At 38.2% G+C, this 27878-nt stretch overlaps 2 protein-coding genes across 2 annotated transcripts in view; one reads left to right on the top strand and one right to left on the bottom strand.

Annotated features, from left to right (window-relative positions):
* The first annotated feature begins 3085 nt into the window (after nucleotides 1-3085).
* Nucleotides 3086-9769, top strand: LOC107600596 (BDNF/NT-3 growth factors receptor-like). The gene is made up of 5 exons (XM_016292529.1): nucleotides 3086-3238; nucleotides 3362-3534; nucleotides 3906-4146; nucleotides 7268-7426; nucleotides 7661-9769. The coding sequence occupies exons 1-5, from the start codon at nucleotides 3086-3088 to the stop codon at nucleotides 7844-7846; spliced, it is 912 nt and encodes a 303-aa protein (XP_016148015.1). The 3' UTR covers nucleotides 7847-9769.
* An 11535-nt stretch (nucleotides 9770-21304) lies between these two features.
* LOC107600595 (E3 ubiquitin-protein ligase KCMF1-like) overlaps nucleotides 21305-27878 on the bottom strand; it is a 24570-nt gene continuing 17996 nt past the window's right edge. The window contains exons 5-8 of the mRNA XM_016292528.1: nucleotides 26083-26260; nucleotides 25665-25950; nucleotides 21637-21869; nucleotides 21305-21479 (exon numbers count right to left, since the gene is read on the bottom strand). Coding sequence (XP_016148014.1) covers nucleotides 21445-21479; nucleotides 21637-21869; nucleotides 25665-25950; nucleotides 26083-26260 — 732 coding nt within the window. The 3' untranslated portion in view covers nucleotides 21305-21444. The remainder of the gene's footprint in view (nucleotides 21480-21636; nucleotides 21870-25664; nucleotides 25951-26082; nucleotides 26261-27878) is intronic.

The following is a 27878-nucleotide window of genomic DNA, read 5'->3' as shown; positions in this document are numbered from 1 at the left end:
AAAATTGTCTTTGATCTTTCAAGTTGTTTCATGGCACTCAGCGGGTGTTCCATGCGTCCATCCAAAAGAAGTTAAATAAAAAGCACCCATCCATTAAAAAAAATCATCTCACACGGTTACAGGGGGTGAACAAAGGCCTTAGGCCTTAGGCCTAACCTAAAGGAAGCAAAGTCTTCTCTTGGCTTATATCGAAATCCTCCGACATTCTTCTTTACAAATCCTCCTTTTGTACTTCTAATTAGTGACCGTTGTTTTGTTTTGATCTCTCTGCTGCGCTTCCGCGTGCATCACTTCTGAGCGGCGCATGTGCAGCGCTGACCTCATACGTCATCCACCCGGAACTGCTTCCAGTGTGCAACAGTGAGCGCAAGCTACATTAAAGTGATTATTACGTTTTGAATATGGATATTTTTCTTACAAAAACGCATCGATTCGCTACAAAAGGCCTTTGTTCACCCCCCTGAGCCGTGTGAGACACTTTTTTTTAATGGATAGGGGCTTTTTATTTCACTTCTTTTGGACTGATGCACTGCAACACCTGCTAATATACTTCTGACTGGATTCGTCTGAAAGAAGAAAGTCATATACACCTAGGATGACTTGAGGGTGAGTAATTTATGGGCTAATTTTAATTTTTGGGTGAACTATAACCCTTTAATCACTGTTGGACTGTAGATTAATCTGCAAGCGTTCTTCATTTAAATTAATTTACATTTCAGGATCTGTAAATAGTGCACCTGTAAATCTTACCAACAACTGATTGATCGTTAGTGATATTTGCTAAAGCAAGCATCTCACATAGTTGCTCATATGTAGGGTTAAGTCAGCATGAAAACAATATTGACCCTATTAGTTTTCTTATTGCACGTTACTGGTGTTATTATGAATGATTAATTCATGCATATATATATTTGTGATCTCTAACCTAATCTATATATATTTAGGGTTTTATTTGTTGTAGGGGTTTTATAAGCACAAAATAATGATTATACATTGTTACCATGATTTACAGAAAATCAAAGTAATTTGGTGTAACAATATTTCATAATACACATTTCTTGTTAGGCATAGTTACAACAAGAGTCATTAGATGACATTAAGTGACTTAATTTAAGGATTAGATTTTAGCTCTAAAATTCTAATTATTTGTAACTTCAAATCTTTACCCATTTTGCTACTATCCTTCAAACAAGCAGGTTTTGCCTTTTGTCAGCAAGATGTTTTAAAATATAATATGATCACTTATTCTTTTATATGTTTTAACAAGTACATGTCAGAATAAGTTTGTTGTTTAATTTTCGCATAAATATATCTGTTACGCGAGTGATGATGAAACAATATTTCACCCACGTTTTGACATTTTGACAAAAGTAATTTGAAACATTAAAGCAGACGCTTGAATTTAATATGCTTTCTGTGTATATAAAATCACATTTGTACTTAATTTGTTACGGTCACCAAAATGGGATGTCATATCTATATTTATATAGGCTATTCAATAGAATTGGTCCAAAGACAAAGTCGGAAACGTCTTGAAAAAAATGTGTATGCATGCAAATGGTATAATATCCAAGGTACACATTTCTAATAATTGTGCCGTTCATTCTCATATTGTATTTTCAGAAAGTTTTGGAATATTTGTCCTCTCTCCAAACATGTCACTACCAAAACACAGTAATAATAATTTAATTAGAAGGCTTATATTGACCTTTACTATATTTTAGTAAAATTTTGCTTACATCTCCATTGTATGTATATATATATATATATATATATATTAGAGGTAACTCAATGACAATACAATTTTTAACAATATTTCAACTGTAATTTATGAGATTTGTTGTATTTTGTATCCAATTTTTCTTTGTAAAAGGCAAAAAGTCTGAAAAGTGATCATACTGATTTCAAAGTTAAGGATTCATTAGTTTGAATATACATTGAACCAAAAACTATCAAAACATCTTAGCTGAAAATTCAGTATACTTTATTTTTGACCAAAAATCCCATGTTTCGGTAGTGACTGCATATTTTCGGTAGTGACAGTCACAGTAATGCTTTGGTAGTGACTACATCACATTACAGAATTTTAACTTGCATACTAAAACACTACAAAAAATACTAAAATACAAAAATTTTGCATAACTGTACAAAAATTTTGTTTATTTCCCCCAAATATAAGATTATGTGTTCCCTTTTGTCACTACCGAAATGATGACATGTTTTGGTCGTGACTGTTTCGGTAGTGACAGTTTTATGGGATAACACCCAAAATGGATATATGGTTAACTAGCACAGTTCTAAACAGTGGTACACATATAAAAACTAAATGTTATGGAATAACTCCCAAAAAAGTGTGCTTAATTACAGAAAAAGGTGTTCGGAAGTTACACACAGATTTTTCAGACTTTTGAACACATTTACCTCCAAATGATGGGACCTATCTACTCACACATTGTAGCTATGAGAGAGGGGGACACAGGATTATTTCCTGATCATAAATTTAGGGGTGTAGTTAAAATCACTCTTAGACTAAAACATACACTTGTCTTGGTAGTGACATAAAAATGCGGGACACATTTTTTTTTACATAAAGTTTCATAATTTACCAAGGAAATATAAAATAAATAGTTTTTTAACTTTAATTTTTTTAAAGAATCAAAAAGATACTTTTAAAAACAACAATGGAAAAAAATACAAAACATTATTTCAATATAATTTTCAAAAGTTGAAATTTTGTTTGAAAGTATATATATATACACACAACTAAATTACTAACACTTTAACAATGGAAAAAAAAGAAAAAAAACTCTTAATTAATTCTAATTAAAAATTTTTAACAAAAAGTATAATTGTATATCAATAATACTAAAAAAACACTGGCCAATAAGTGCAGACTGCAATTAAAGGAATAGTTCACCTAAGAATGAAAATGTTGCCATCGTTTACTCACCCTCATGTTGTTCCAAACCTCTATAAGTTTCTTTCTTATGTTCAATCAATCAATAGTTCACTCAGTACACCTTAGTGACCACTAAGTGAAACCACTCAAATGCTTTCAGAAATTGTGAGAAATCTAGTTTTAAATATGCGTGTTCCTTGTTTTGCAGTCGTCCAACACATAAAACGTCACAACATTCTGCTGAAGAGGGAGCTTGGAGAAGGGGCTTTTGGGAAAGTGTTCTTAGCTGAATGCTACAACTTGTCTCCTGACCAAGAGAAGATTTTGGTGGCTGTTAAGGTATGGTATACACAACAAAACATTGATTCTGCACAAATTCTGCACATTTCAGGTTGTGGCTACATAATGAGGCTTTACCGTAGGTATTTCTATAATAAAAGATCAAACTTTCTTATCTCCCAGACTCTGAAGGAAGCCAGTGAAAGTGGACGAGCAGATTTTCACCGAGAGGCAGAGCTCCTGACCAACCTGCAGCATGAGCACATAGTCAAGTTTTATGGCGTGTGTGTAGAAAGCGACCCTCTCATTATGGTGTTTGAGTACATGAAACATGGAGACCTCAACAAGTTTCTCAGGTTTGCAGGAGAGTGTTTATCACACCCACCCACCCAACAATGATGTTTCACCCTAAAATGAAAACTGCTATCATTTGCCCTTATGTTGTTCCAGACCTGTGTGACATTTTTCAAAATGTCTTCAAAATATTGTCTTTTGTGTTCTGCAGAAGAAAGAATTTCATAAAGGTTTTTAAAGAAAGCAAAAAATGTGTCTACAGCATTTTATTGTAAAGCTCATTATTTTATAAAAGCCTGCATGGATTATTTCAATAAATAAATTGTTCATTTGATCTGTAAAGTCTAAGCAAAACGTGTCTGTATGTTGTCCACTTTCTGACCCCCAGTTTAGTTCAGTCATGCACATGCTATTCTCATACTCTGTCTTACAGGGCTCATGGACCAGATGCAGTGCTGATGGCAGATGGACAACAGAGTTTGCAGGTGGAGTTAACTCAGCCTCAGATGCTGCACATTGCCCAGCAGATAGCAGCAGGCATGGTGTATCTAGCTTCACAGCATTTCGTGCACAGAGACCTGGCCACACGCAACTGCCTGGTGGGAGAGAACCTGCTTGTCAAGATAGGAGACTTCGGCATGTCCAGAGATGTGTACAGCACCGACTACTATAGGGTAAGTGTGGGTCACCTTGGAAATCTCCATATCACTGTGGTCCTTTTGGTCCAAAGAACCCAAAATCTACTACAAAGGTCTTATTTCGTTTGAAACCTGAATGCGTAACTGCATTATATATGATTTTATTTAAATTACAGTAATCTAACAATGATATGATACGAAATATAGATGACAAACTCCTTTAAAAAACATCATGGCAACATTATCCACCATATACACAGAGATTATTGACCAATATGAATACTTCAATGGTTAGTTCTTAAATTTTAACTTGGTATCTTAAACTTACATTTTACATAATACATCTCCCAACATCCTGAACGTGTTTACAGCTTAGATTAAAAATTAAATAAATACTTCATGTATAGGTACTGCAAGGCTTTTATTGCATTTGTTGTTTATCAATATGGATATTAACTATTCTCTCTTAGTAAATTAAAATATATTACGTTTTTCTTCACTTACCTCTTACAGGAAGAAAATCTGCTATTTGTGATGTTGCATTACTTAAAGTGGCAGTGTTTCATTTCTGTGCGACACCAAACAGAAATGCCAAAGGAAAGATTGTTTTCTAATATAGATAATGTTCTAGTGTCATGCTGCTAAAATAAACATATTGCAGTTGCATTTGTTGCAACTGACTGCTAGCACAAAAAGATACACACTACAGCTTTATGCGTTCAGAATCAAATCAGAAAAGATTACAGATATGTATGGTATATTTTCATTGGTTGCTCAAACAAGCCACTGAAGCGTGTGAACACAGGAAATCTCAGAGAAACCACAGAAAATAATCCACAGGGCCATGTCAGATTCTTGCTTGAACATTCCCACTCCCAAATGTGAATGCAAACATGAGCATATTAAGCAGTCAAAGTCAGCGCCGCTCAAACAGAGCATTGTTTTGAAAATGCCACAAACTACAGTGTTGCACTCCTCACATTCTGCTTCTCAGCAGTTCAGCCAACTGTCAGAGATTCTCTGGTAGCACTTGTTTAATCTAAGGTTAGTTCTGGCGTGGGTCATTTCCTGATCCCAGCCCTCTCCTTTCCGTTTCCTGACTTTTTCAGAATTCAGAAAGAAAGAAATGAAAAGTTATCTGTGACCTCCATCAGTTGAACCTCTTTTGAATCTGACAAATTCATATGGAAAGGATGAACACAAAAAAGCAAAATGCAGTTTGTGTATGTCCACAATGGATAATATGACGATATACTGTTGTTTTGTCTTTCATTATTATGGGTTATTATGACTAATGACTATTTAAATGTATGCATCTGAACAGCTGATTAAATACTGTAAATATGAAAGTGCCTCAAAAACCAACAGTTCTTCACAGTGAGTTCTTCCAGAAAAAGCCCAGACCATCTGACACTCAAGGGCTCTCCCAAACCTGCATCCTGCCAACACAGCCGGAAACACTCTGCTGTGTCAGCAGCCGTGTGCGTGTGAGATGAAGGAATATCAGCTCCCTCTGTCGTATAACAATAGAAAACACAGGATTTTGTCATTGAATGATCACTAGGAATCCTGCAATGCAATGTCATGGTAATGAGGTCAAAGTTTTGCAATAAACAACGTATTGTGGCAAAACACTGCAGTGGTTTTACGTACAGTTTTATGCTATAAAAGACCCATATGCTCAATCTGAAGTGTCTCACATTTAAACAAGATTGATACAGAGATTTTCAGTATCACAATTTCTATTCTTTTGGTCTTGAATAGGTGGAACGTTCTTTGTGCTGTTTAATAAACTTTAGCACAGGAAGATTACATATTCTAAGGCTTCTGAAGCCATACAGTAGCTTTGCATAAGAAAGAATTATAGAAAATTATCCCCTTTTCAGTCTCATTTACACTTTTGCACATTCAGTCCTGCTGCAAGGACCAATGGCATCTGGCACTTGAGAGCTGAGATAGAGAGGAAGATTAACAATGAATTCCTTCTGTTCCTTGCAAAGCTATTCTATGGGTTCAGAAGACTTGGTATTTAGAACACAACTTGGTTTGAAACAGCACAAGAGGATTTACATTTGACAATTTTAATTTTTTGGGGGAAATATTGTGGTTGCACTTTATTTTACAGTATGTGTATTGAGTAAAGTAACTACTTGGGATAAAGGATTGGTTCAAGACTAGTAACCTACTTATGTGATTCCTCTAGTAAGTACACAGTATGTACACTTCTGTTCAAAATGTTTTTGAAAGAAGTTTTTATGCTCACCAAGGCTGCATTTATTTGATCAAAAATACAGTAAAACAGTAATATTGAGAAATATTATTACAACTTTAAAACATTTTCTATTTTAATATATTTTAAAATGTAATTTATTCCTGTTATGGCAAAGCAGAATTTTCAGCATCCATTACTCCAGCTTTCAGTGTTACATTGTCCTTCAGAAATCATTTTAATATGCCGAGTCCCAGTTATGCTGCTTAATATTTTTGTGAAAAAAAATGTGGATTGTTCAGGCTAATTCACACTGTGCTGACTGTCTTTGGGTTTAGCCAGATATGTGTGTTAGCCCTGTCTGTTGCCATTCATCAGTGCTGGTTTTCACAGATTAAACATGTTGGAATCTGCATTTGTAGGGTCTTGGAATGTCTGAGAAGTGGCATACTGTCATCTGGACATTGGTTTATGTCTCTTGGTATGGTGTGGATTAGCCTTTAGATGAATAGAAAAAGTGCTACCAATATTCCTTGTATAAATCAACCATCTGAAATGCTACAAGTGATGTACAGTATAAAAAAAATGCATATTAATTTCGAAATTTGTTAAAGATTATATTTAACAATGTTATTAAATAATAATTTTGTTTTTAAAAATCAATTTTGAGTGTTAGAGAATGGCAGAAGTGATCTAAATGTATAAATAGGCGAAGTTAGCTTGCACAATTAAATATGAAATATCAACAAAATACAGGTACACTTAAAGAAAAAACTCAATCTAATACAGTATTAGCAGATAACATGGTGCGGATATATAGTCCATCCCTAATAATTATTTAGTTTACTTTACTTATTATGGAGACTCTAAAATTTAAAGGATAGGAGATGGATTTATTAAGTGCATGTGCTTCTACCAGTCACTGTTAATCTGTATCTCTTATCTCAGGTGGGTGGTCACACCATGCTGCCCATCCGCTGGATGCCCCCAGAGAGCATCATGTACAGGAGATTCACCACAGAGAGTGACGTGTGGAGTTTGGGTGTGGTCCTCTGGGAAATATTCACATACGGCAAGCAACCCTGGTACCAGCTTTCAAACAACGAGGTAAGACACATCAGTCATAACCAGTCATACCCAACGTGTATCTCAAGTAGGAATGGAAGTCCTCAAGTAATATATACCAGTTACTCACAGAGTGATTAGTTCGTCCTCAAAAGCACTCACTGTATCACTGTACCTTGTAAAAATGACAGACTAGTTTCTAGGCAGACTGATGCACCCTTAGTGGAGCCTGCGTTCAGTTGTAGTTCTGGACCATGTTTGTGCTGCCCCCTGCAGGTGATCGAGTGTATCACACAGGGTCGGGTGTTGCAGAGACCTCGTACTTGCCCCAAAGAGGTGTATGACCTGATGCTGGGCTGCTGGCAGAGGGAGCCCTACATGAGACTCAACATCAAAGAAATCCACAACCTGCTCCAGAGCCTGGCCAAGGCCTCGCCTGTTTACTTGGACATCCTGGGCTGATCCGTTTGCCAGTATGGGTGTGTAATTGTTAGTAAGAAAAAGTGTGTGTGAATGTGTGGTATAAAAGGAGTTAGGGATGGTTTCGATTAGGATGAGTTGATTGAATATAGATGTGGGTGCGTCTCTGTGTGTGTGTGTTCATAAAAATGGCTTGTGCTTCAGCACTCTAACCACATGGACTAAAAGGCCTTAAAGTTGACTGTGTGCATTGCTTTGAGTTTTCACACATCTGGACATGTCCATCTATCGTGCATCAATATGTTTTCTAAAAAACCCAAATAGTCTACAAACAGAAACATCTGATTGTTGTAAATATGCGTCAAAGACAATGCAGACCTTTTGTTTAACAACCTTTTTTAAAAAGGTAATTTGGTTTAGGGAAGTTTATATTTGTTTTTCTCTTACCATTTTGTTTATCGAGATGGACAAAATTCAGACTTGATGAGGACCCAGTCATTAGCACAACGCTGTCAACGCCCTGGCGTCATTCTGGCAGACTTTACGCAGATCGCAATACTATTCATACCGCAAACTATCGAGTAACAATCATGGAAACTGCCAGATTCATGTTTCATTTGAAGTTTTTTTTTAACACATCTGATCTAATTTTAGACTTTTCTGTGCCAAGTTTTGATGTCTATAATGCTGAGGTCGAGGAAAGGCGTTTTTGGACATCTCTGTGCGCCCCATCTTACTCAGCGCGAACTTCGTTATAGAAGCACAGCGACAAAGACGCCTCCAGTTTTTGTTTTTTTTCTTCGGAAGAGGCTTGAGGTTGGACAGAGTGTTTGGAGTGATCACAGAGACAAAGTCACCAGCAGTGGCACTTAGGTATTTCCTCAGACTTTGTTTGGCTCCCCAGCCATAGAAGGAATATCAAAGGGCACTTTGTCTCTCTAACTGAGGTTCGAAGAACAATGGGAAGATGCTGTTCTTGTGTCAATGGTAACAGTCTCATTTTTTTTACGTTATGGTGCTTACACACTAAAAAACATTTTGACGGAAGGCTTGATGGGTAGAAATCTGCAAGATTGTGTTTCTGAGGGTGTGGAAAGAGCCATTCATCCTGGATATTTCCCTGCCTTTCCAGCATCCCTGCGACCCTACATCGGACAAGCGGTTTTGGATTATGGATGGATGGAAAGAGCCAGGGCTGTTTGAAATAAAGCAGAAATACAGCCAATTGGATTTCTGAAAGCACAATTGGATCCGCCTCCCTGGGATTCTCAGTAGTCAACAGATCCCTGCGACCGTGCATTACAGCCAAAGTACAAATTCCCTCCACTTTTGGTCACAGAACCGATCATCGAAATCAACAAATTCCCAGCATTCTCCGACGTAGCGTGAACTAATGTGTAGGCACCCTTAATCGTCATCATGTTGAAATTTGATGGACTTTGCCTTTGCGAAGACTGAAGATTTCTTTCAGACCTGTTCCTGAGGAGTATATCCATAGATGTTGTTCATAACACAACAGACCTGCCTGATCAGTTGGAGTTGATTGCTCTCGGATTATTCATTATTATCTGTTTATGTATCAACTGCGAAATAACTCCTAAATAATATGTGTATGTGATAATCTATGATCGATTTGTTTTCGATGTATTGTGGGCCGTTTCAAAGCGATGGGCACTGTGAAGTGAATGTTCATGTGAGAATGAACGAGTCGGACTGTCCCTGAGGTCACGACAGGAAGACCCTATGAAGGGACCGTCCAGATTCAACCTGTGTTTCAACCCCACTAAACAAGTTACCAGAGGAGGACGACTGACAACCAACAGGTTTAAATAGACTACAAAGGACTGAATGACAAATAAAATTGTCATTACACTATACAGTGCATTCAGACAGTATTCAGATCCCTTCATTTTTGTCACATTTTGTGTTGTAGCCCTATGATAAAATTAAGCTTTTTCCACATCAGTCTACTCTCCTTACACCATGACAAAGCAAAAACAAATCTGTGAAAACTGCAAATTTATAAAAAAAAACAAATATCTCAATAAAGTATTCAAACCCTTAACTCACTTTTTGGACACAGTGTAGCAAGCTTTGTGACCTAATATGGGGATTATCTGCCATTCTTCCCTGCAGATCCTTTCAATCTGTCAGGTTGGATGAGAACCATTGGTGGACAAAGATTTTTATGTTTGGGTACAAGCCTGAGCTCTGGCTTGGTCACTTGAGAATATTCATAGAGTCGTCGCTTAACCATTTCCTGCATTATCTTGGTTGAGTGCTTAGAGTCATTGTCCTGTCTGACACGACTTAAAGAATGTGAATAATTAAGTCGATGTGTTATTTCTGTTCACAAATTTGGTTTTTGCTTCATTATGGAGCATGATTTACACCCTAAACCAGTGATGGGCAAACTTGGCCCTTCCAGGCCACTTTCCTGCAGAGATTTGATCCAACCCTGATATGATTCACCTGCCTGTAACCTTCTAGTAGTCTTGAAGACAATGATTAGCTGGTTCAGGTGTGTTTGATTAGAGTTGGAGCTAACCTCTGAAGGAAAGTGGCCTGGAAGGGCCAAGTTTGCCCACCCCTGCACTAAACCAGTGGTTTCCAACCCTGGTCCTGGAGGCACCCCAACACTGCACATTTTGCATGTCTCCTTTCTCTGACACACCAATTTCAGGTCTTGGAGTCTCTACTAATGAGCTGATGACCTGAATCAGGTGTGTTTGATTAAGGAGACATGCAAAACGTGCAGTGTTGGGGTGCCTCCAGGACCAGGGTTGGGAACCACTGCACTAAACCGATGTAAAAGTGGATGAAAGCGACTGTTGTTGCCTCGTGCCGCTTGCGTTTAGGCCAAAGTTGCATTTGAACACACTACAAAGACTACAATCAACGGCCAACTAGCATGTAGTCTACCTTTGTCTGCGGATATACAAAAATAGTAAGTAAATCAGCGGTTGATCAATTAATTGGCCTTCACTTTCTTCATTCTAAACAGCCATTTCGTTATGAAAGAGCAAGGCCCTTAAATATTTTGCACAACCCACGTGGTGGTTCTGTTATGTGGTAAGGAGTTTAGATTGGTGAGGTGAAAAATAAGCAGTTTATTATGAAGGTGAGGTCACAATTACCTTTCCGCAAATTTTCACAGGTGAAATCCAGTCATTTTTACAAACATGAAGAAATTAAGGAGTCTAAATACTTTCTAAATCCACTGTAATAATTTCTATAGTGTTGTTTGCTGACCAAGCATCACAATTACTGTTGTTCATACTTAGGGCTTACTTGAATATTACACGCAGTACATATTCAATTCAGTTATATCTGTAAAACCAGACCGGTCAAAACAAAATATTTTGCACAACCCACGTGGTGGTTCTGTTATGTGGTAAGGAGTTTAGATTGGTGAGGTGAAAAATAAGCATTTTATTATGAAGGTGAGGTCACAATTACCTTTCCGCAAATTTTCACAGGTGAAATCCAGTCATTTTTACAAACATGAAGAAATTAAGGAGTCTGAATACTTTCTAAATCCACTGTAATAATTTCTATAGTGTTGTTTGCTGACCAAGCATCACAATTACTGTTGTTCATACTTAGGGCTTACTTGAATATTACACGCAGTACATATTCAATTCAGTTATATCTGTAAAACCAGACCGGTCAAAACGAAATGTCGTCAACCTGACTATCATTACTGTTGACTAACTCCAGGGCTACAGTATTCGACTTGTCCTCCTCTGCCGGAGTAAATGTTTTTTTTCTCAATTCCGATCGACGGGGCTCCTCGTGGACCCCAGCAACACATTTAGCACCGACTGACGGATTCTTCGGGGTGTGAAGTACCAGAGATGTGCTGCTTTGAAAGCGTCTGTATATATGCAATTAGACTGTAAATATACATGAGCAGGATCAATCATTCTTTGTACACTGATGTCAAATTCTTTCCAAACAGTACATTGGCAGGACCTACTTTTAACAGCCGACTTTACCTGACATCATGAGTTGTCGAACAGCGTCCAATCGAGTCAAGTGTCGGTCATTATGCTCATGATCTTTTTGAGCAGTGACTTATGACCTCTTAGAGCTTTGCACTTTCTTTATAGATGTACTGCTCATATTTTTGTAGTTTTCACCCTACAATTGTAAGCACTGCAAAAAAAAAAAAGAAAGAAAAAAAGAAAATGCACTGAAAGAGGTTATTTACATTGAATCTGATTATTTGCAAATGTTACAGATATCAAAGAAATGTATTCAGTCAGTTACGCTAAACAATTTTTCTTGTGTTGTGGCAGACTGACTATGTGAAGACTTTATTGAACAAAGATGGCATTTTCTTATATATTTTTTTTGCTATACAGATTCTGTGTGTTCTAATAGCCGGCCAGCCTGTACTTTATAATCCATTCTGTAGAGTTCTAATAGTTGTCTATATAAATAGTATGTTCTCTCTATATATTCTGTTTCAAACAGGCACCACGTCAAATGTGTGACATTGTAAAGGGAAGAAAAACATGTCTAATGGGCCTCCGGCAATATGTGAGTGTAAATACAGTTTATTTTGCGTGACAAAGTATAATTTTTTTCCCCCTGTGGTTGTTCATAATAAAAGTACGATTAGATTTTTTTTTTAAATATCTGTAATTGATCATCTAGCCTTTTCCCCCGTGTAGTAAACAATTTGATGTTACTGATGTTTACTGCACCCTTTTTTTTTAAATTGAGGGTTGATTCACGTCCAGGGGGAAAGAGCCAAGAGAACCCCCATCCTCATTTGATTTCTAGAAAGCTCTTAACATTGTATATGAATGAAGAACTGTGACCGAGTACTGGAACACTGTTTATGCATTATTTTGTAAGCCAAGATTTTATGCTCTGTCGGGTGAATCTCAATTAAAGTGTCGAGAAATGTCCCGGTCAGCCCAAAAGAGAAACAATACATGAAAAGATAATAAGCCTAAGTTAAGGTAAATTAAGCTTTATATATATATATATATATATTGGGATAAAATATATCCTGGACATTTCTTTGTGAAATGCACCCATTTAGGCAACTGGAATTAAACATGTGTTTCCATTTCTTTTATTTGTTTAGCTGGATCACTGGTTGTGAGTGAATGTGTGTGTGTGAGCGTGTGCTCCCGGGAGACTCAATCTCTCACGGCTTTAGGTGTCAGTACTCTATGCTTGTGCATCCTGTGAGAAGCTTCTCTGCAGTCAGTGGAAATGTTCCTTGTAATACTGTGCATTTAATAAAAGTGGTATGTCTTACTACATTGTGTATAATGTTGCAAATTTTATTAATAACTAACAACTATGCAGATACAAATATAAAGAGAGAAATAGACACACATGCACAACCACACAAACATGTGTGTGTGTGTGTGTATATCTATCTTTATATCTATATACACACACACACACACACACACACACACACACAAATGTATAAACCAGTCTGGTTTCAGAAGTTGACATTCAACTGAGACTGCCTTGCTCTCAGTTGTTGAAGCCCTAAGACTGGCAAGAGCGGATTCCAAATCTTCAATACTTAACTTGCTAGATCTATCCGCTGCTTTTGACACGGTTAACCACCAGATCCTCCTGTCAACCCTATTGGCAAAAGGAACCATCTAAGGAACTGCACTCTAGTGGTTTGAGTCTTACCTCTCCGATAGGTCCTTCAAGGTATCTTGGAGAGGCGAGGTGTCCAAGTCGCAACATCTAACTACTGGGGTGCCTCAGGGCTCAGTACTTGAACCACTTCTCTTCTCTGTCTACATGGCATCACTAGGTTCTGTCATTCAGAAACATAGCTTTTCATATAACTGTTATGCTGATGACACACAACTCTACCTCTCATTCCATCCTGATGATCTGACGATAGCTGCTCGCATCTCAGCATGTCTAACAGACATTTATTGCTGGATGAAGGACCATCACCTTAAACTCAACCTTGCCTAGACAGAACTGCTTGTGGTTCTAACAAACCCATCACTTGATCACAATTTCACCATCCAGTTAGGCACATCAACCATAACTCCTTCAAAAACTGCCAGAAACCTTGAAGTTGTGATTGATGATCAGCTGACTTTCTCAAGACCACATTGCTTAAACTACCCGGTCCTGCAGATTGCTTTATTCAACATCAGGAAGATCAGGCCCTTTCTTTCAGAACATGCTTCACAACTCCTTGTTCAAGCTCTTGTTCTGTCCAGGCTGGACTATTGCAGCCAATCACTGGTTGTGAGTGAATGTGTGTGTGTGAGCGTGTGCTCCCGGGAGACTCAATCTCTCACGGCTTTAGGTGTCAGTACTCTATGCTTGTGCATCCTGTGAGAAGCTTCTCTGCAGTCAGTGGAAATGTTCCTTGTAATACTGTGCATTTAATAAAAGTGGTATGTCTTACTACATTGTGTATAATGTTGCAAATTTTATTAATAGCTAACAACTATGCAGATACAAATATAAAGAGAGAAATAGACACACATGCACAACCACACAAACGTGTGTGTGTATATCTATCTTTATATCTATATATACACACACACACACACAAATGTATAAACCAGTCTGGTTTCAGAAGTTGACATTCAACTGAGACTGCCTTGCTCTCAGTTGTTGAAGCCCTAAGACTGGCAAGAGCGGATTCCAAATCTTCAATACTTAACTTGCTAGATCTATCCGCTGCTTTTGACACGGTTAACCACCAGATCCTCCTGTCAACCCTATTGGCAAAAGGAACCATCTAAGGAACTGCACTCTAGTGGTTTGAGTCTTACCTCTCCGATAGGTCCTTCAAGGTATCTTGGAGAGGCGAGGTGTCCAAGTCGCAACATCTAACTACTGGGGTGCCTCAGGGCTCAGTTCTTGGACCTCTTCTCTTCTCTGTCTACATGGCATCACTAGGTTCTGTCATTCAGAAACATAGCTTTTCATATAACTGTTATGCTGATGACACACAACTCTACCTCTCATTCCATCCTGATGATCTGACGATAGCTGCTCGGTTCTCAGCATGTCTAACAGACATATATTGCTGGATGAAAGACCATCACCTTAAACTCAACCTTGCCTAGACAGAACTGCTTGTGGTTCTAACAAACCCATCACTTGATCACAATTTCACCATCCAGTTAGGCACATCAACCATAACTCCTTCAAAAACTGCCAGAAACCTTGAAGTTGTGATTGATGATCAGCTGACTTTCTCAAGACCACATTGCTTAAACTACCCGGTCCTGCAGATTGCTTTATTCAACATCAGGAAGATCAGGCCCTTTCTTTCAGAACATGCTTCACAACTCCTTGTTCAAGCTCTTGTTCTGTCCAGGCTGGACTATTGCAGCCAGTTCTAGCGAACCTTTACAATTAATCCAGAACGCGGCAGCAAGATTAATTTTTAATGAGCCGAAAAAAATGCACGTCACACCTGTTTATCAGTTTGCACTGGTTACCAATAGCTGCTTGCATAAATTCAAGGCATTAATGTTTGCCTACAAAACCACCACTGGCTCTGCACCCATTTACTTAAATTCATTTCTTCAGACTTATGTGCCCTCTAGAAGCTTGCGTTCTGCAAGTGAACGACGCTTTATTGTGCCATCCCAAATAAGCACAAAATCACTTACACTGACTTTTACATTAAATGTTCCCTCCTGGTGGAATGACCTGCCCAACTCAGTCCGAGCATCTTCAAGAATCCGCTAAAAACACACCTCTTCCATCTTTATTTGACCATCTAACTCTAGCACTCTCTATTCTAATTCTATTCCTTAAAAAAACACTTGCCCCTTTTAGACTTGCACTCTATTCATTTACTAACTGCTTGTTTATTTTTTTTTTTAAAGATATAAAGATAGATATACACAGACATACAGTGGGTACGGAAAGTATTCAGACCCCCTTAAATTTTTCACTCTTTGTTATATTGCAGCCATTTGCGAAAATCATTTAAGTTCATTTTTTTTCCTCATTAATGTACACACAGCACCCCATATTGACAGAAAAACACAGAATTGTTGACATTTTTGCAGATTTATTAAAAAAGAAAAACTGAAATATCACATGATCACTGGTTGTGAGTGAATGTGTGTGTGTGAGCGTGTGCTCCCGGGAGACTCAATCTCTCACGGCTTTAGGTGTCAGTACTCTATGCTTGTGCATCCTGTGAGAAGCTTCTCTGCAGTCAGTGGAAATGTTCCTTGTAATACTGTGCATTTAATAAAAGTGGTATGTCTTACTACATTGTGTATAATGTTGCAAATTTTATTAATAACTAACAACTATGCAGATACAGAGAGAAAGAGAGAAATAGACACACATGCACAACCACACAAACGTGTGTGTGTATATCTATCTTTATATCTATATATACACACACACACACACAAATGTATAAACCAGTCTGGTTTCAGAAGTTGACATTCAACTGAGACTGCCTTGCTCTCAGTTGTTGAAGCCCTAAGACTGGCAAGAGCGGATTCCAAATCTTCAATACTTAACTTGCTAGATCTATCCGCTGCTTTTGACACGGTTAACCACCAGATCCTCCTGTCAACCCTATTGGCAAAAGGAACCATCTCAGGAACTGCACTCTAGTGGTTTGAGTCTTACCTCTCCGATAGGTCCTTCAAGGTATCTTGGAGAGGCGAGGTGTCCAAGTCGCAACATCTAACTACTGGGGTGCCTCAGGGCTCAGTTCTTGGACCTCTTCTCTTCTCTGTCTACATGGCATCACTAGGTTCTGTCATTCAGAAACATAGCTTTTCATATAACTGTTATGCTGATGACACACAACTCTACCTCTCATTCCATCCTGATGATCTGACGATAGCTGCTCGGTTCTCAGCATGTCTAACAGACATTTATTGCTGGATGAAGGACCATCACCTTAAACTCAACCTTGCCTAGACAGAACTGCTTGTGGTTCTAACAAACCCATCACTTGATCACAATTTCACCATCCAGTTAGGCACATCAACCATAACTCCTTCAAAAACTGCCAGAAACCTTGAAGTTGTGATTGATGATCAGCTGACTTTCTCAAGACCACATTGCTTAAACTACCCGGTCCTGCAGATTGCTTTATTCAACATCAGGAAGATCAGGCCCTTTCTTTCAGAACATGCTTCACAACTCCTTGTTCAAGCTCTTGTTCTGTCCAGGCTGGACTATTGCAGCCAGTTCTAGCGAACCTTTACAATTAATCCAGAACGCGGCAACAAGATTAATTTTTAATGAGCCGAAAAAAATGCACGTCACACCTGTTTATCAGTTTGCACTGGTTACCAATAGCTGCTTGCTTCTACTAAATACTGAGCAAAGGGTCTGAATACTTAGGACCATGTGATATTTCAGTTTTTCTTTTTTAATAAATCTGCAAAAATGTCAACAATTCTGTGTTTTTCTGTCAATATAGGGTGCTGTGTGTACATTAATGAGGAAAAAAAATGAACTTAAATGATTTTAGCAAATGGCTGCAATATAACAAAGAGTGAAAAATTTAAGGGGGTCTGAATACTTTCCGTACCCACTGTATGTTTGTGTGGGTGTGCATGTGTGTCTATTTCTCTCTCTTTATATTTGTATTTGTGTAGTTGTTAGAATTTAAAATTATTTATTCCTGTAATGGCAAGGCTGAATTTTCAGCAGCCAGTACAGCAGTTTTCAGTGTCACATGATTTTGCAGAAATCTTTACTGTCAGTTATGATTTAATTAAATGCATCCTTAAAAAAAATAAATCACTGACCATAAACTCCTAAACTGTAGCATATAGTATATGCATAATCTTTGTTTTTCAGTATATTTAAACAAAAATATTAATCCTTCATGTAAAAGCAGTGATTTATTGGCCTGTGGCTATAAAATAAAATTATGCATTCATAACTTGTCACAACAATGTAGCAAAATAAACTCGTTTACTATTTACTACTTTCAAGAACTTAACAACACATTTTTCTCCATTCTATTTTTATGACAGTGAAGACTTTTTTTTTTTGAATGATTTGCATTATGTGCTTGCTCACAAAGGGTTATTTTGGTAGAAAGGCCACTAATATTTAGGTCTAACAATAGCCGGTGAAGTGAAGGGCCAGCTGCTCCAAACCATGGCACAATTCACATAGACAATCTGTAGTAGTTAACACTACATTTTTTTGTGGCAAAGTGCCCATGCCTTGCAGGTAAACAGTGAAAATGACATCAGGTATCTTGAGGCTTGAGGGCTAAAGTATTTGCTGTGTTTGTGATATTGCCTGTGATGGACACACAGTATTATTTTTCTTCTTTTAAAGCAGCAGCTTAATATTATAAATCCAAAAATGAAAACTGCTGAAAATGTAAGCAACCTATGGCCATCCAAGATGTAAATGAATTTGTTCCTACAGAACAGATTTAGAGAAATCTAGCATTACATCACTTGCTCACCAATGAATCCTCTGCAGTGAATAAGTGCCATCATCACAATAATTCACAAGTAATCACATGATTCCGGTCCATCAATTAATGTCTTGTGAAGCAAAAAGCTGCATGTTTGTAATAACTTCTGGTCAAAATGCCAGTCCATAATAACTTCACTTCCTTCGAGTGAAAAAGTCAATGCCCGGTTGTCCTGTCAAAAGCCACAGACATATTTTTCTAGAATTGTTTTCACTTGTAAACGGTGCTTGATCTGTGACAAACACAACATTTTTTCTTCACAAGACATTCATTGGCAGACTGGAGTTGTGTAGATTACATGTGGATCATTGTGATATTTTTATCAGCTCTGATTCTGACGGCACCCATTCACTGCCGAGGATTCACTGGTGAGCAAGTGATGTAATGCTAGATTTCTCAAAATCAGTTTGGAATAAACAAACTCATTTACACCTTGGATGGTCTGAGGGTGAGCACATTTTTCTTTCTGGGTAAACTAGTCTTTAGAGTACTTTCCACTATTCAGTCCAATATGTCAACTTCTGGTTCAACCAATGGTGTGAGTTTAGGGCAGGATTACCTGTTTGTCCAAAAAAGGAAGAGCATCCCAATTTGCATACTTGTTCTGCTATTTTATATTATGAAAAGTTTGCATAGTGTATTAACTAAAAATTCCAATAAGTGCACTTAAAATACTACCAGATGATGCACTTATTTAAAAAATGTAGAAACCCTTTAAAACACTTCTGCAAACACACTGCAACACCCATGGTGGTAAATTTTGTGTGGGCAAGCATCAAGAATCTAGCTCTTTTCATTCTATTTATGGCACAGACTAAAAAAGAAGCAGATTTTTTCAAAACCTTACGTGTGTAGCAAAACTTTTGTATGAATGGGAAGTAAGGTAAGTTTCTAAATAGGTTGATGTGACTAGTATTCAGACCACAGTCACAGAGAGTAAGAGGATGGGGTTTGGTTTTCATCAAAAGCTGTGCGCCGTTTTTATTGTAGTATTCTAAATTTACATTAAAAAAAAGAAAGTCTGCCCATGTCCTAGATCCATTATGAAAGTTAACGCACAAATTCCATATACATCTCATTGTATTTTACATAGAGGATAAGAGTATAGTCATGGAGGTGGCATGATCAATCACAAAGCTTAAAAGAACCAAAAAAAAACAATCCTGAATAAATAAGGTGCTGTCTATTAGCAGAGAGTATGTAAGCATGTCACTCTTTTGAGAAGTTTAACAAAGCCCGTAGCGTACCTCTCACACTCTCCTTTTACCAATGAAGAGAGAGGGGTTCCAAGCGTACTAAAGCAGAAATGTGAGGAGTAGAGTGAGACGACAATGGAGAGCCTAACTTGTCTGTACAGGTGCATAAGTTAGAGAGTACATCTGGTGGTTACACAGACACTAAGACATCGACGTCTAGTTAAAATGGTATAAAGCAGGTTATCTTTTGTCGATACCTGTATATTCTTTTTCTTGTAGGCAACAAGACATTTTTAAGGTGTTAATTTGCCTCGGCCAATTAGGCCAGACCATTTGAACGTCCAATAGAGCGCAACAGTGCGGTTTTGAAAGTAAAAATCCCATTTACTTACTCCATAGAGAAACCGGTTTTTAACGTGAAAACCTCTGAAAAAGATGAGCTGAGTTTCAATGTCATTTAAACCCCCCTCCCATAGAAGAATTTACTCTGAGGAACTACACTACCCATAATTCTGAAGAGAGCTCCACCAATCAGAGACTTTGCTGTTATCATGGAAACAAAAATCACAGCAAGAGTTCAGTAACGACTACCTACTCTCACTAAGCACTGTGAATTACAAACAAGTAAATGCTTGTTCACACCAAAACGAATATTTGTTGGGCCAATTTGATGCGATAAAATGTTTAATTTTAAATCAACAGCTGTTAATGTGTCTGTTCAGACCAACATGAACCTTCGTACACCATCAATGCGACAATTTGTTTATTTTTACGGAAAGGTGTTCTATTCTTTTTCCATTGCACTGCGAAGAAAACTGGCCAACCAATAAGATTCTCACATGTGATAACATGTCCAGAGCCACTACTGTTACAGTTTGAATTAGCATTTTTATTCAGCCTGTCCTGCATTTTTATGCATTGGTCCAAACAGACAAATTCATATGCAAAAATCGAACCAAATTTGTGGCAAATTCTTGGTAACAGTATTTAAATCTCCTCAAACTTTCAAACTACTTCTAGATGTTAAATTACAGTAGTTAGCATTTGAAGTGGATCAAAACCTAAAACCAAAAAGCATTCTGGTCTTAAGACAACTTTGATGAACTTTTTTGATCCACCAAATGTTGACTGTGTGTTGCAATATATAAATACACAATGTTTTTATCCTTATAAGGACAAATAAGTCAGTAATTGTAGTTTAATCCATCAAGGTATGCAACCTTGTACCTTTATGTTTTTCATACCTTTTTATTTTGAAAAACAAATTAAATTTGCATATGGTGCGTTGTAATTTATCTTGGAACTGGTCAGTTTAGTTATCCTTATGGAGAAAATGAATGGGAAAGACACTGTCGCTGATCAAGTGTGCGTTCACTGTTGTGCTCTACAGCGTCACAGATGAGGAGGAGCAGATTGGAGCCGAGTGACAAGCATTTAGCAGTTTTTCTTGCGAAGCTACTAGGTTTCAATTTTGCTGTTGATTTCCATATTAAACTAAAAGAAAAGTAAAATCCTAAATTTGTAGATATTTCACCCATTTCAAATGGGCTATGTTCAAGTAACCCTGGGAAAAAAAGTTAAAGAAAGCTTTGGGATATTTTGCCTTTTTAATGACAAGGTCATTAAAAATCATGCACGCTGCAAATAACCTCATGCAGTAGTTATGGTAAACCATCCAAGCACTTTTTATTCATTAATATTCATAAATACACACAGCAGCTTCATTAGAGAAGGTCTCTTGTTTCCTCTTCAGTTTTTGAATGTGGAGTATTTATAAGGAGAGCCTTTTGCAAGACACAGGAAGCAGAGGTCTGCCACAGATACCTACGCTCACCTGCTAAAGGAAAAAAATTAGTTATGTGGAATTGATTATCAACTTATATTTATTTATATATTTATATTTCTTATTTTCTCTCTCGTTCCATTTATCTGTCTCTCGGTTTATCTCACACGCCTGTTCTGATGTATTTTGATTTTTTTCCACTCTCGCTCTCCTTTCATGGATTTATACAATGTAACAAAGGTGACAGACCTGAAATTACAATCACCAAAAAAAAAAGAAGAAAAAAAAGAACAAAATTAGAGAGAGCTGTGTTTTTTGCCCACCGTCATTGGCAGTTACAGCACAGAGGACATTGTCTGCGTTGTGGTGGGATATCATCAAAGAGGAGGTGGTGGAGGCTCCTTGCCTGTGGAGCTCTCCTTCAGGTTGAGGCTCTCCAGAGCCACGTCTAAAGGCATGATGTCCACGCAGCCCATGGCGCCGAAGTCAGCAAAGTCTCGCCTTTCGTCCTCGTCGGAAGACGAGCTCTCTTCTCGCATTAGTGTGGACAGCAGCAGCTCCTGCACGAACAGGCTGCGGTCCGCGCGCTCGCTCTCCAGCGCCTGCCGTTCTGCCTCGGACATTTTCGGCTCGTTCAACCTGGTGGAATTAGACGGACAAATACTAAACTAGAAATCTAGAAAATCTATTTCAATCTATTTGATTGCACTTTTCTGAATTCCGTTTTTAATGGTTTAATTACATACAAATAGCTAAATATTGTGTCTAATTAATTAATACAATTTCAACAATTACCATTTTAATGATACAGGGCCCTATAAAATGTTTCACCTTTTCAGAAATTCTAGTTTTTCTGGATTTTGTGCTTTATGGTTGTTACTACATTAATTATGAAAAATGTTAATAATCAAATGAATGCATAAAACTTTAACTGTTTCATGAATCTTTTATAATGTAATAAAATTACAATTTGATTCCTTTTTTCATCAAAGAAAGTGTTGCACAATAGAAGTTTACTGTCTAATTGTGCTGTCATTAACAAAACATTTTGTGATATTCCTTAATATTTTAAATTGTACTTTTATTATTGTTGTAATTTTGAGAAGCACATATACTGTACAAAACTAAGTAATATATTTCTGTCATAATTTCAAGTGAAAACAAACTTTTATTTTGGGAGGTCATAGAAGACTTTGGTCCAGATTTACGCCAGCACAAACCATCTTTTGGTGTTAAAAGAGTTCTGTCAGGATTTACTAAAGACGAGCAGTGAAAAATTTACGCTGAATAGCGTGGACAGTTATTTTTGTGACTCACCTTATTGAATATGCATTTGTAGGAGTTTCCCTTTCAGATGCAAAATTTATGGAAAGAGAGTATTAAAATGAATCACGCAAAGTGATTTACTAACATTAGCACTCGTCAAATTACTGGTATTTCTGGCATTATTTAACGCCCCAAAAAATGCATGTCTTAAAGCAGGCGGTAATTTGTGCTGCTCTTGGTAGACTGCGCTGGTCATTATAGAAATGATCTGGCTGTGTCCGTGTTCTGTGATGTAATGTGTGCATTGTCAGTAAATCACCCACAGAATTTGGCCCTCCCATCGGCGCTTTTATGGAATTGCTCTCTAACGCTAATTTGCGCTATTTAGTAAATCTGGCCCTTTGAGTTTCTGCGATCGTTTTAACAAATTAAATGCTCGTGACCTGAACTCTCAGAGCAGCTCTGGCTATGAAGTTCACATGTTCATTTTCTTGTTAAATTTGACTTATTTTAACCAAATTATGCTAAATTTGACTTATTTTATTTTTTAACCAAAAATATCCAATTATTTATTTATTTGTTTGTTTTTAATTTTCTGAAATATCCAAGTATAAATTGTAATTCAGGAACTTAAACATGATCATCATAGAGGGAGGTGTATTATTTTTAAAAATAAATTAATTATATGGGGGGGGACGTTTAAGGTACTTTTAATCAGTCATTAAAAGCGTAAAAGCTGCAACTATTATATTTACTTGTTTGGAAAAGAGCAGCTTGGCATTCTACTAAATATCTCAAATTGTGCTCTATGGGGGAAAATTAACAGAAGTCAACAGAACTGATGATGTAAGAAGAATCCCTTTAATAAAGTGCATCCATCCATAATAAAACATGCCTCGCAGGGGGCATAAAAAAATGTCCGGCCGGGATTTCTTAATTGCCCAAAATGTCCGGGATTCGGCTGTTTTCTTAATCCCACTCCTGCTTGGAGGGGGGGGGGGGTATGTGGTCGATAAAAAAAATATCCATATTTAAAGGGTTATAAACAACTTTCACTTCTAACTGTTGTAGGCGAAAGCCGTTCCGGGCGGATGAAGTAGGACACATGCGTAGCGTAAGCGCCGGTGATTAGTGACGAAAACGGAAGCGCAACAGAGAGAGAACAAAACCAAACACCGGTCACGAATTAGAAGCACAAAATGAGGATTTATAAAGAAAAATGTCAGAGGATTTCGATATAAGCCAAGAGGAGACTTGTTTTCCATTGCTAAAGTAAGGAAACTTTACTTTACTTCCTTTTTGGACGTTTGCTTCCTTTGCTCGTTGTAAACAAACACTGTTTTTTGCGTGATTCACACATACATGCGCTACGCCTATGTCCTACGTCATCTGCTGGAAAGGCAGTCTCGTGAATGCGCGTATGACAGTTGGCGGAAGTTACACAAAACTGTTAAAGGGGTCATATGATGCGATTAAAATTTTTTCTTTCTCTTGGAAGTATTACAAGCTCTTGGTGCACAAAGAAGCTCTGTAAAGTTGCAAAGACTAAAGTCTCAAATCCAAAGAGATATTCTTTATAAAAGTTAAGAGTCAACCACGCCTCCATAAAACGGCTCGTTCTAACACGCCCCCACATGTCTACGTCACGATGTGGGAAGATTTGCATAACGCCGCTCAAATGTTCACGCAAAGAAAGACGACGTAACTTTTATTCTTGCTGTAGTATTGTTGCTGCCGCCATGTGGAGACGCTGTGTGCTTCGTTGTGAAAGCGAAACTACTTTGTTTGGTCTTCCAAAAGAGGACGATATCCGCTTCGTCATGCCTGGAGCTGATCCGTGCTGGTCGCTGAGGAAATACATCAACTTCGCGCTGTGGATCGCCGGATCAGTTTTCACCGTGGATGAAGCGCAGTCCAGCCCGGGGCCGTCACATGTGGTTGCCGCAAACCGCTCACTCAAGCCGGCCTCCGCTCACTCTAGTCCGCCGTTATTCTTTCCATTTATTTTATTTTTATTTGTTATAATGACCTTCTAACACTAGCATTATCTGTTCTTTTTCTGTTTTATTGAATTGTTTTATTTTTATTTAAAAATGAGCCTCTAACACTAGCTTTCCCTATTTTTTTCTATTCTTACTAGTTTTTTTTTACTTATTATAAAAACAAAATAAGCAAACAAACAAACAAAAAAAACCTTGCTACATATACTGTTAGGTGAAGCCCCGCCCAATTTTTATTTATTTATGTTTTAATAAGTATCGGTTCAGGCACCGTTTAGGCACCAGAACCGTTTTAAAAGTATCGATTTGGCACCGGTATCGAAAAAAACCCAACCCTAGTGTAGAGTAGCGCTTGTTTGTCATTTTTCCGATCACAAATGCAGACATGATTTTATGTTAACGCGGCGCGATGCAGCCAATGCTTAAAAAGACAGTACAAGTCATTATAATCCGTAATTATGTCCCCACTGGATGCAACAAATGCCTCGTTTATAATGGGTTTTAATGTTTTTGAATCATCGCTCCGGAACAGGACATCACAGTATGGTAAGGGGCGTAACATTTCCGTCACACACTTGAGGTATTCGGCGAATCACAACGCACTGGATAGCTGGCCAATCAGAGCACATCTCTTTTCAGACCGATGAGCTTTGTAAAAATCGACGCGTTTCAGAAAGGCGGGGCATAGAGGAGAAACAATAATGTACAGTATGTGGAAAATAATGTTTTTTTTTTTTACTTTAAACCGCATAAACATTTCATTACACCAAATACACAAAATAATGTTCTTTTTAGCAACATCATACGACCCCTTTAATATCATTTTAAATGTGGATATGTTTTTAAACAAAAACACATCAATTTGCTACAGGAGGCCTTTGTTCACCCCCGGAGCCGTGCGAGGCATGTTTTATTACGGATGGATGCGCTTTATTTGACTACTTTTGGACTGTTGAACAAAAACACCTGCCCATGCCATTATAAAGCTAGGAAGAGCAAGGACAATTTTTAATATAACTCCGATTGGATTAGTCTGAAAGAAGAAAGTCATATACTCCTAGGATGCCTTGAGGTCGAGTAAAACATGGGCTAATTATCATTTTTGGGTGAACTAACCCTTTAATAATACATAAACAATCTTGAGTGTATGGTTATGTCTGAGCCGTACCGTGTGAGAAGAAACTGGGAGCTGTGGGAGGCCAGCGGGTTGCTCTCAGTCATGGCTGTGTTTGTGGCGGTGTTGGGCGGCGGAATGCTGGCGCTGATGTTGCTAGGGTTGCTGCGTTGGCGTGTAGCGTTACGGGCCGTCTCCAGCTGCTGGCGCGCCGCCTGTGCCTGCTGGCGCTCCAGCTGAAGCTGCATTTGCAGTTGCTGCAGCTGCGAGGCCGAGGGGCCAGAAGAGTTAAGCTGTCCTCCTGCGGAGCGCCGCACACCCGACAGCTGAGAGAGCAACTCTGGTGATGCAGACACAGGGAGAAATACGACAACCACAAAAAAAAGAGTGTGTGAGAAGACAATCAAAACAACACTTGCATCAACAAAAAGAAAGTCCATAAGCCAATTAAGTTAAGGCCTGTATTACACACCTGCTATGGGGTCCATGGCTTCCCTATTGCTTGGAGAGTAGGAGGAGCTTTGTGAAGAGGAGAGCCCACCAGTGGAGCTGCTGGTAAAGTGCATGTTAGTCCGGCGTGCCCGCGGACCGCCCAGTCCCCGCCCAGGGTGGAACATCCGACGAACGTGCCGTACGCCGCTGCTCTCATCGTACACACACTGGTTAAGGAGCAACTGGTTGAGAATGTGTCACGTCCCAACACACCTCACCTCTCATCTGGAATCATCTAACAATTTCAGGTTTGAGTCTGATAAGGTGTCGTGATTTTATTGCCTTTTTTGCTCCACACTTTTCCATCACTTTATCACTTTCTCTGTTAGAGAGAGATTTCACCCAAAAATTAATTACTCAGTCTCATGTCGTTCCAAACCTGTAAGACCTTTGTTCATTATTAATGACAGAATTTTCATTTTTGGTTGAACTATCTCTTTAAGCAAAGAGGCAAAAGCAAAAAAACTGTTTTAAACAGTTGATACAACAATTCATGGGCAGGAATGCAAAAATGCTAAGTTTAATTTGTAGTTTTAATAAAAACCCTGGAGCTGTCAAAAAACAGCCAGATGATACAAAGTGACGCGTTTTGTGTCCTCAGGTGAACTTTTACTGACAAATAATATGGGTATCTGAGTGCAGGTAACACAGAGTACACATTGTTCATTTACAAGTACTACCAACATTGCAACAATACAAAGCAGGTTGAAAATTACAAAGTTATCCTTAAAATTAAGAGTTTATAATAAATAAAATTTCATTCAGTCATTTACTCACACTCATGTCAATTCAAAGCTGTGTGTCTTTCCTTTCATGGAACACAAAAGGAGACATTCTAAAGACTATACCAAAGACTATAGAATACCCAAGACTTGTCACTCGTATAGTTTTGAATGTGGATAAATGCAACACTTAATATGGCCGCTCAATCGCAGGAGGCCCCGCCTTCAGAATGAAAGAGCCAATCACTAATCGGTAAAGTCAGCATGTCACTGCAGCTGCCGTTAGAAGTTCCGGTTGCTATAGAAACAGTCAGCGTTCTGAGACATCCGCTCAGGACTGCGCATGCGCATTGGCTGATCTAGCCTGAAAAATAAGCTTTTTATAACATTATTTGTGCAAAAGAAACAACATATATGACACAGTTGTTGTCAGATTTCATTGGTGATTTCAAATAAAAAATTTAATCATAAGCATAGTGAACCGTTTTGGAGAATTTGATGTTTCCCCATTCAAAGTGATAGGATCTGCACTTGCATGCCCGAGAGGCGTTTCAAAGATGGCCGCCGAGTGACATGACTTGCCTTAAAGGGATAGTTCACCCAAAAATGAAAATGTGATGTTTATCTGCTTACCCCCAGGGCATCCAAGATGTAGGTGACTTTGTTTCTTCAGTAGAAAACAAATGATAATTTTTAAGTCCAACCGTTGCAGTCTATCAGTCTTCAGGCGAGCAGGCTCAGAATACGTGAAAGTTATAACTCCCGAATGAGTTGGCTCGAGAGAACGTAATCTTTTCGTTTTAAGTCGGTTTGAACAATCCGGATAAGCGCAAGTGTCACACCTCACGCACCGGAAGCGGTGCGCACGCACAAAGACAGTTGGACGTAGTGGTGTATTAGAGGTAAAAAATTATATAAATACTGTTTGGTTTCTGGCACGAACAGATCGTTTCGTGTCTTAGGACATCAATGTGTCGTCACGAGCCGCAGGGTTTAATTTGGATTTGTCTGTGCATGTTTTTTTTACTCTCATAGATTTTGTTACCATTGCCAT

Source organism: Sinocyclocheilus grahami, unplaced genomic scaffold, assembly GCF_001515645.1.
Source record: "Sinocyclocheilus grahami isolate Dianchi unplaced genomic scaffold, SAMN03320097.WGS_v1.1 scaffold287.1, whole genome shotgun sequence".
Lineage (NCBI taxonomy): Eukaryota > Metazoa > Chordata > Actinopteri > Cypriniformes > Cyprinidae > Sinocyclocheilus > Sinocyclocheilus grahami.
Note: the sequence above shows the minus strand (reverse complement) of the source record. Positions and strands in the feature narration are given on the sequence as shown.

Excerpts from the sequence above, each read along its gene's own strand:
- LOC107600596 (XM_016292529.1), top strand. The coding sequence starts at position 3,086 with ATGCGTGTTCCTTGTTTTGCAGTCGTCCAACACATAAAACGTCACAAC. Across the intron at positions 3,535-3,905 it reads GACCTCAACAAGTTTCTCAG|GGCTCATGGACCAGATGCAG; the intron begins GTTTGCAGGAGA and ends TCTGTCTTACAG. Across the intron at positions 4,147-7,267 it reads ACAGCACCGACTACTATAGG|GTGGGTGGTCACACCATGCT; the intron begins GTAAGTGTGGGT and ends CTCTTATCTCAG.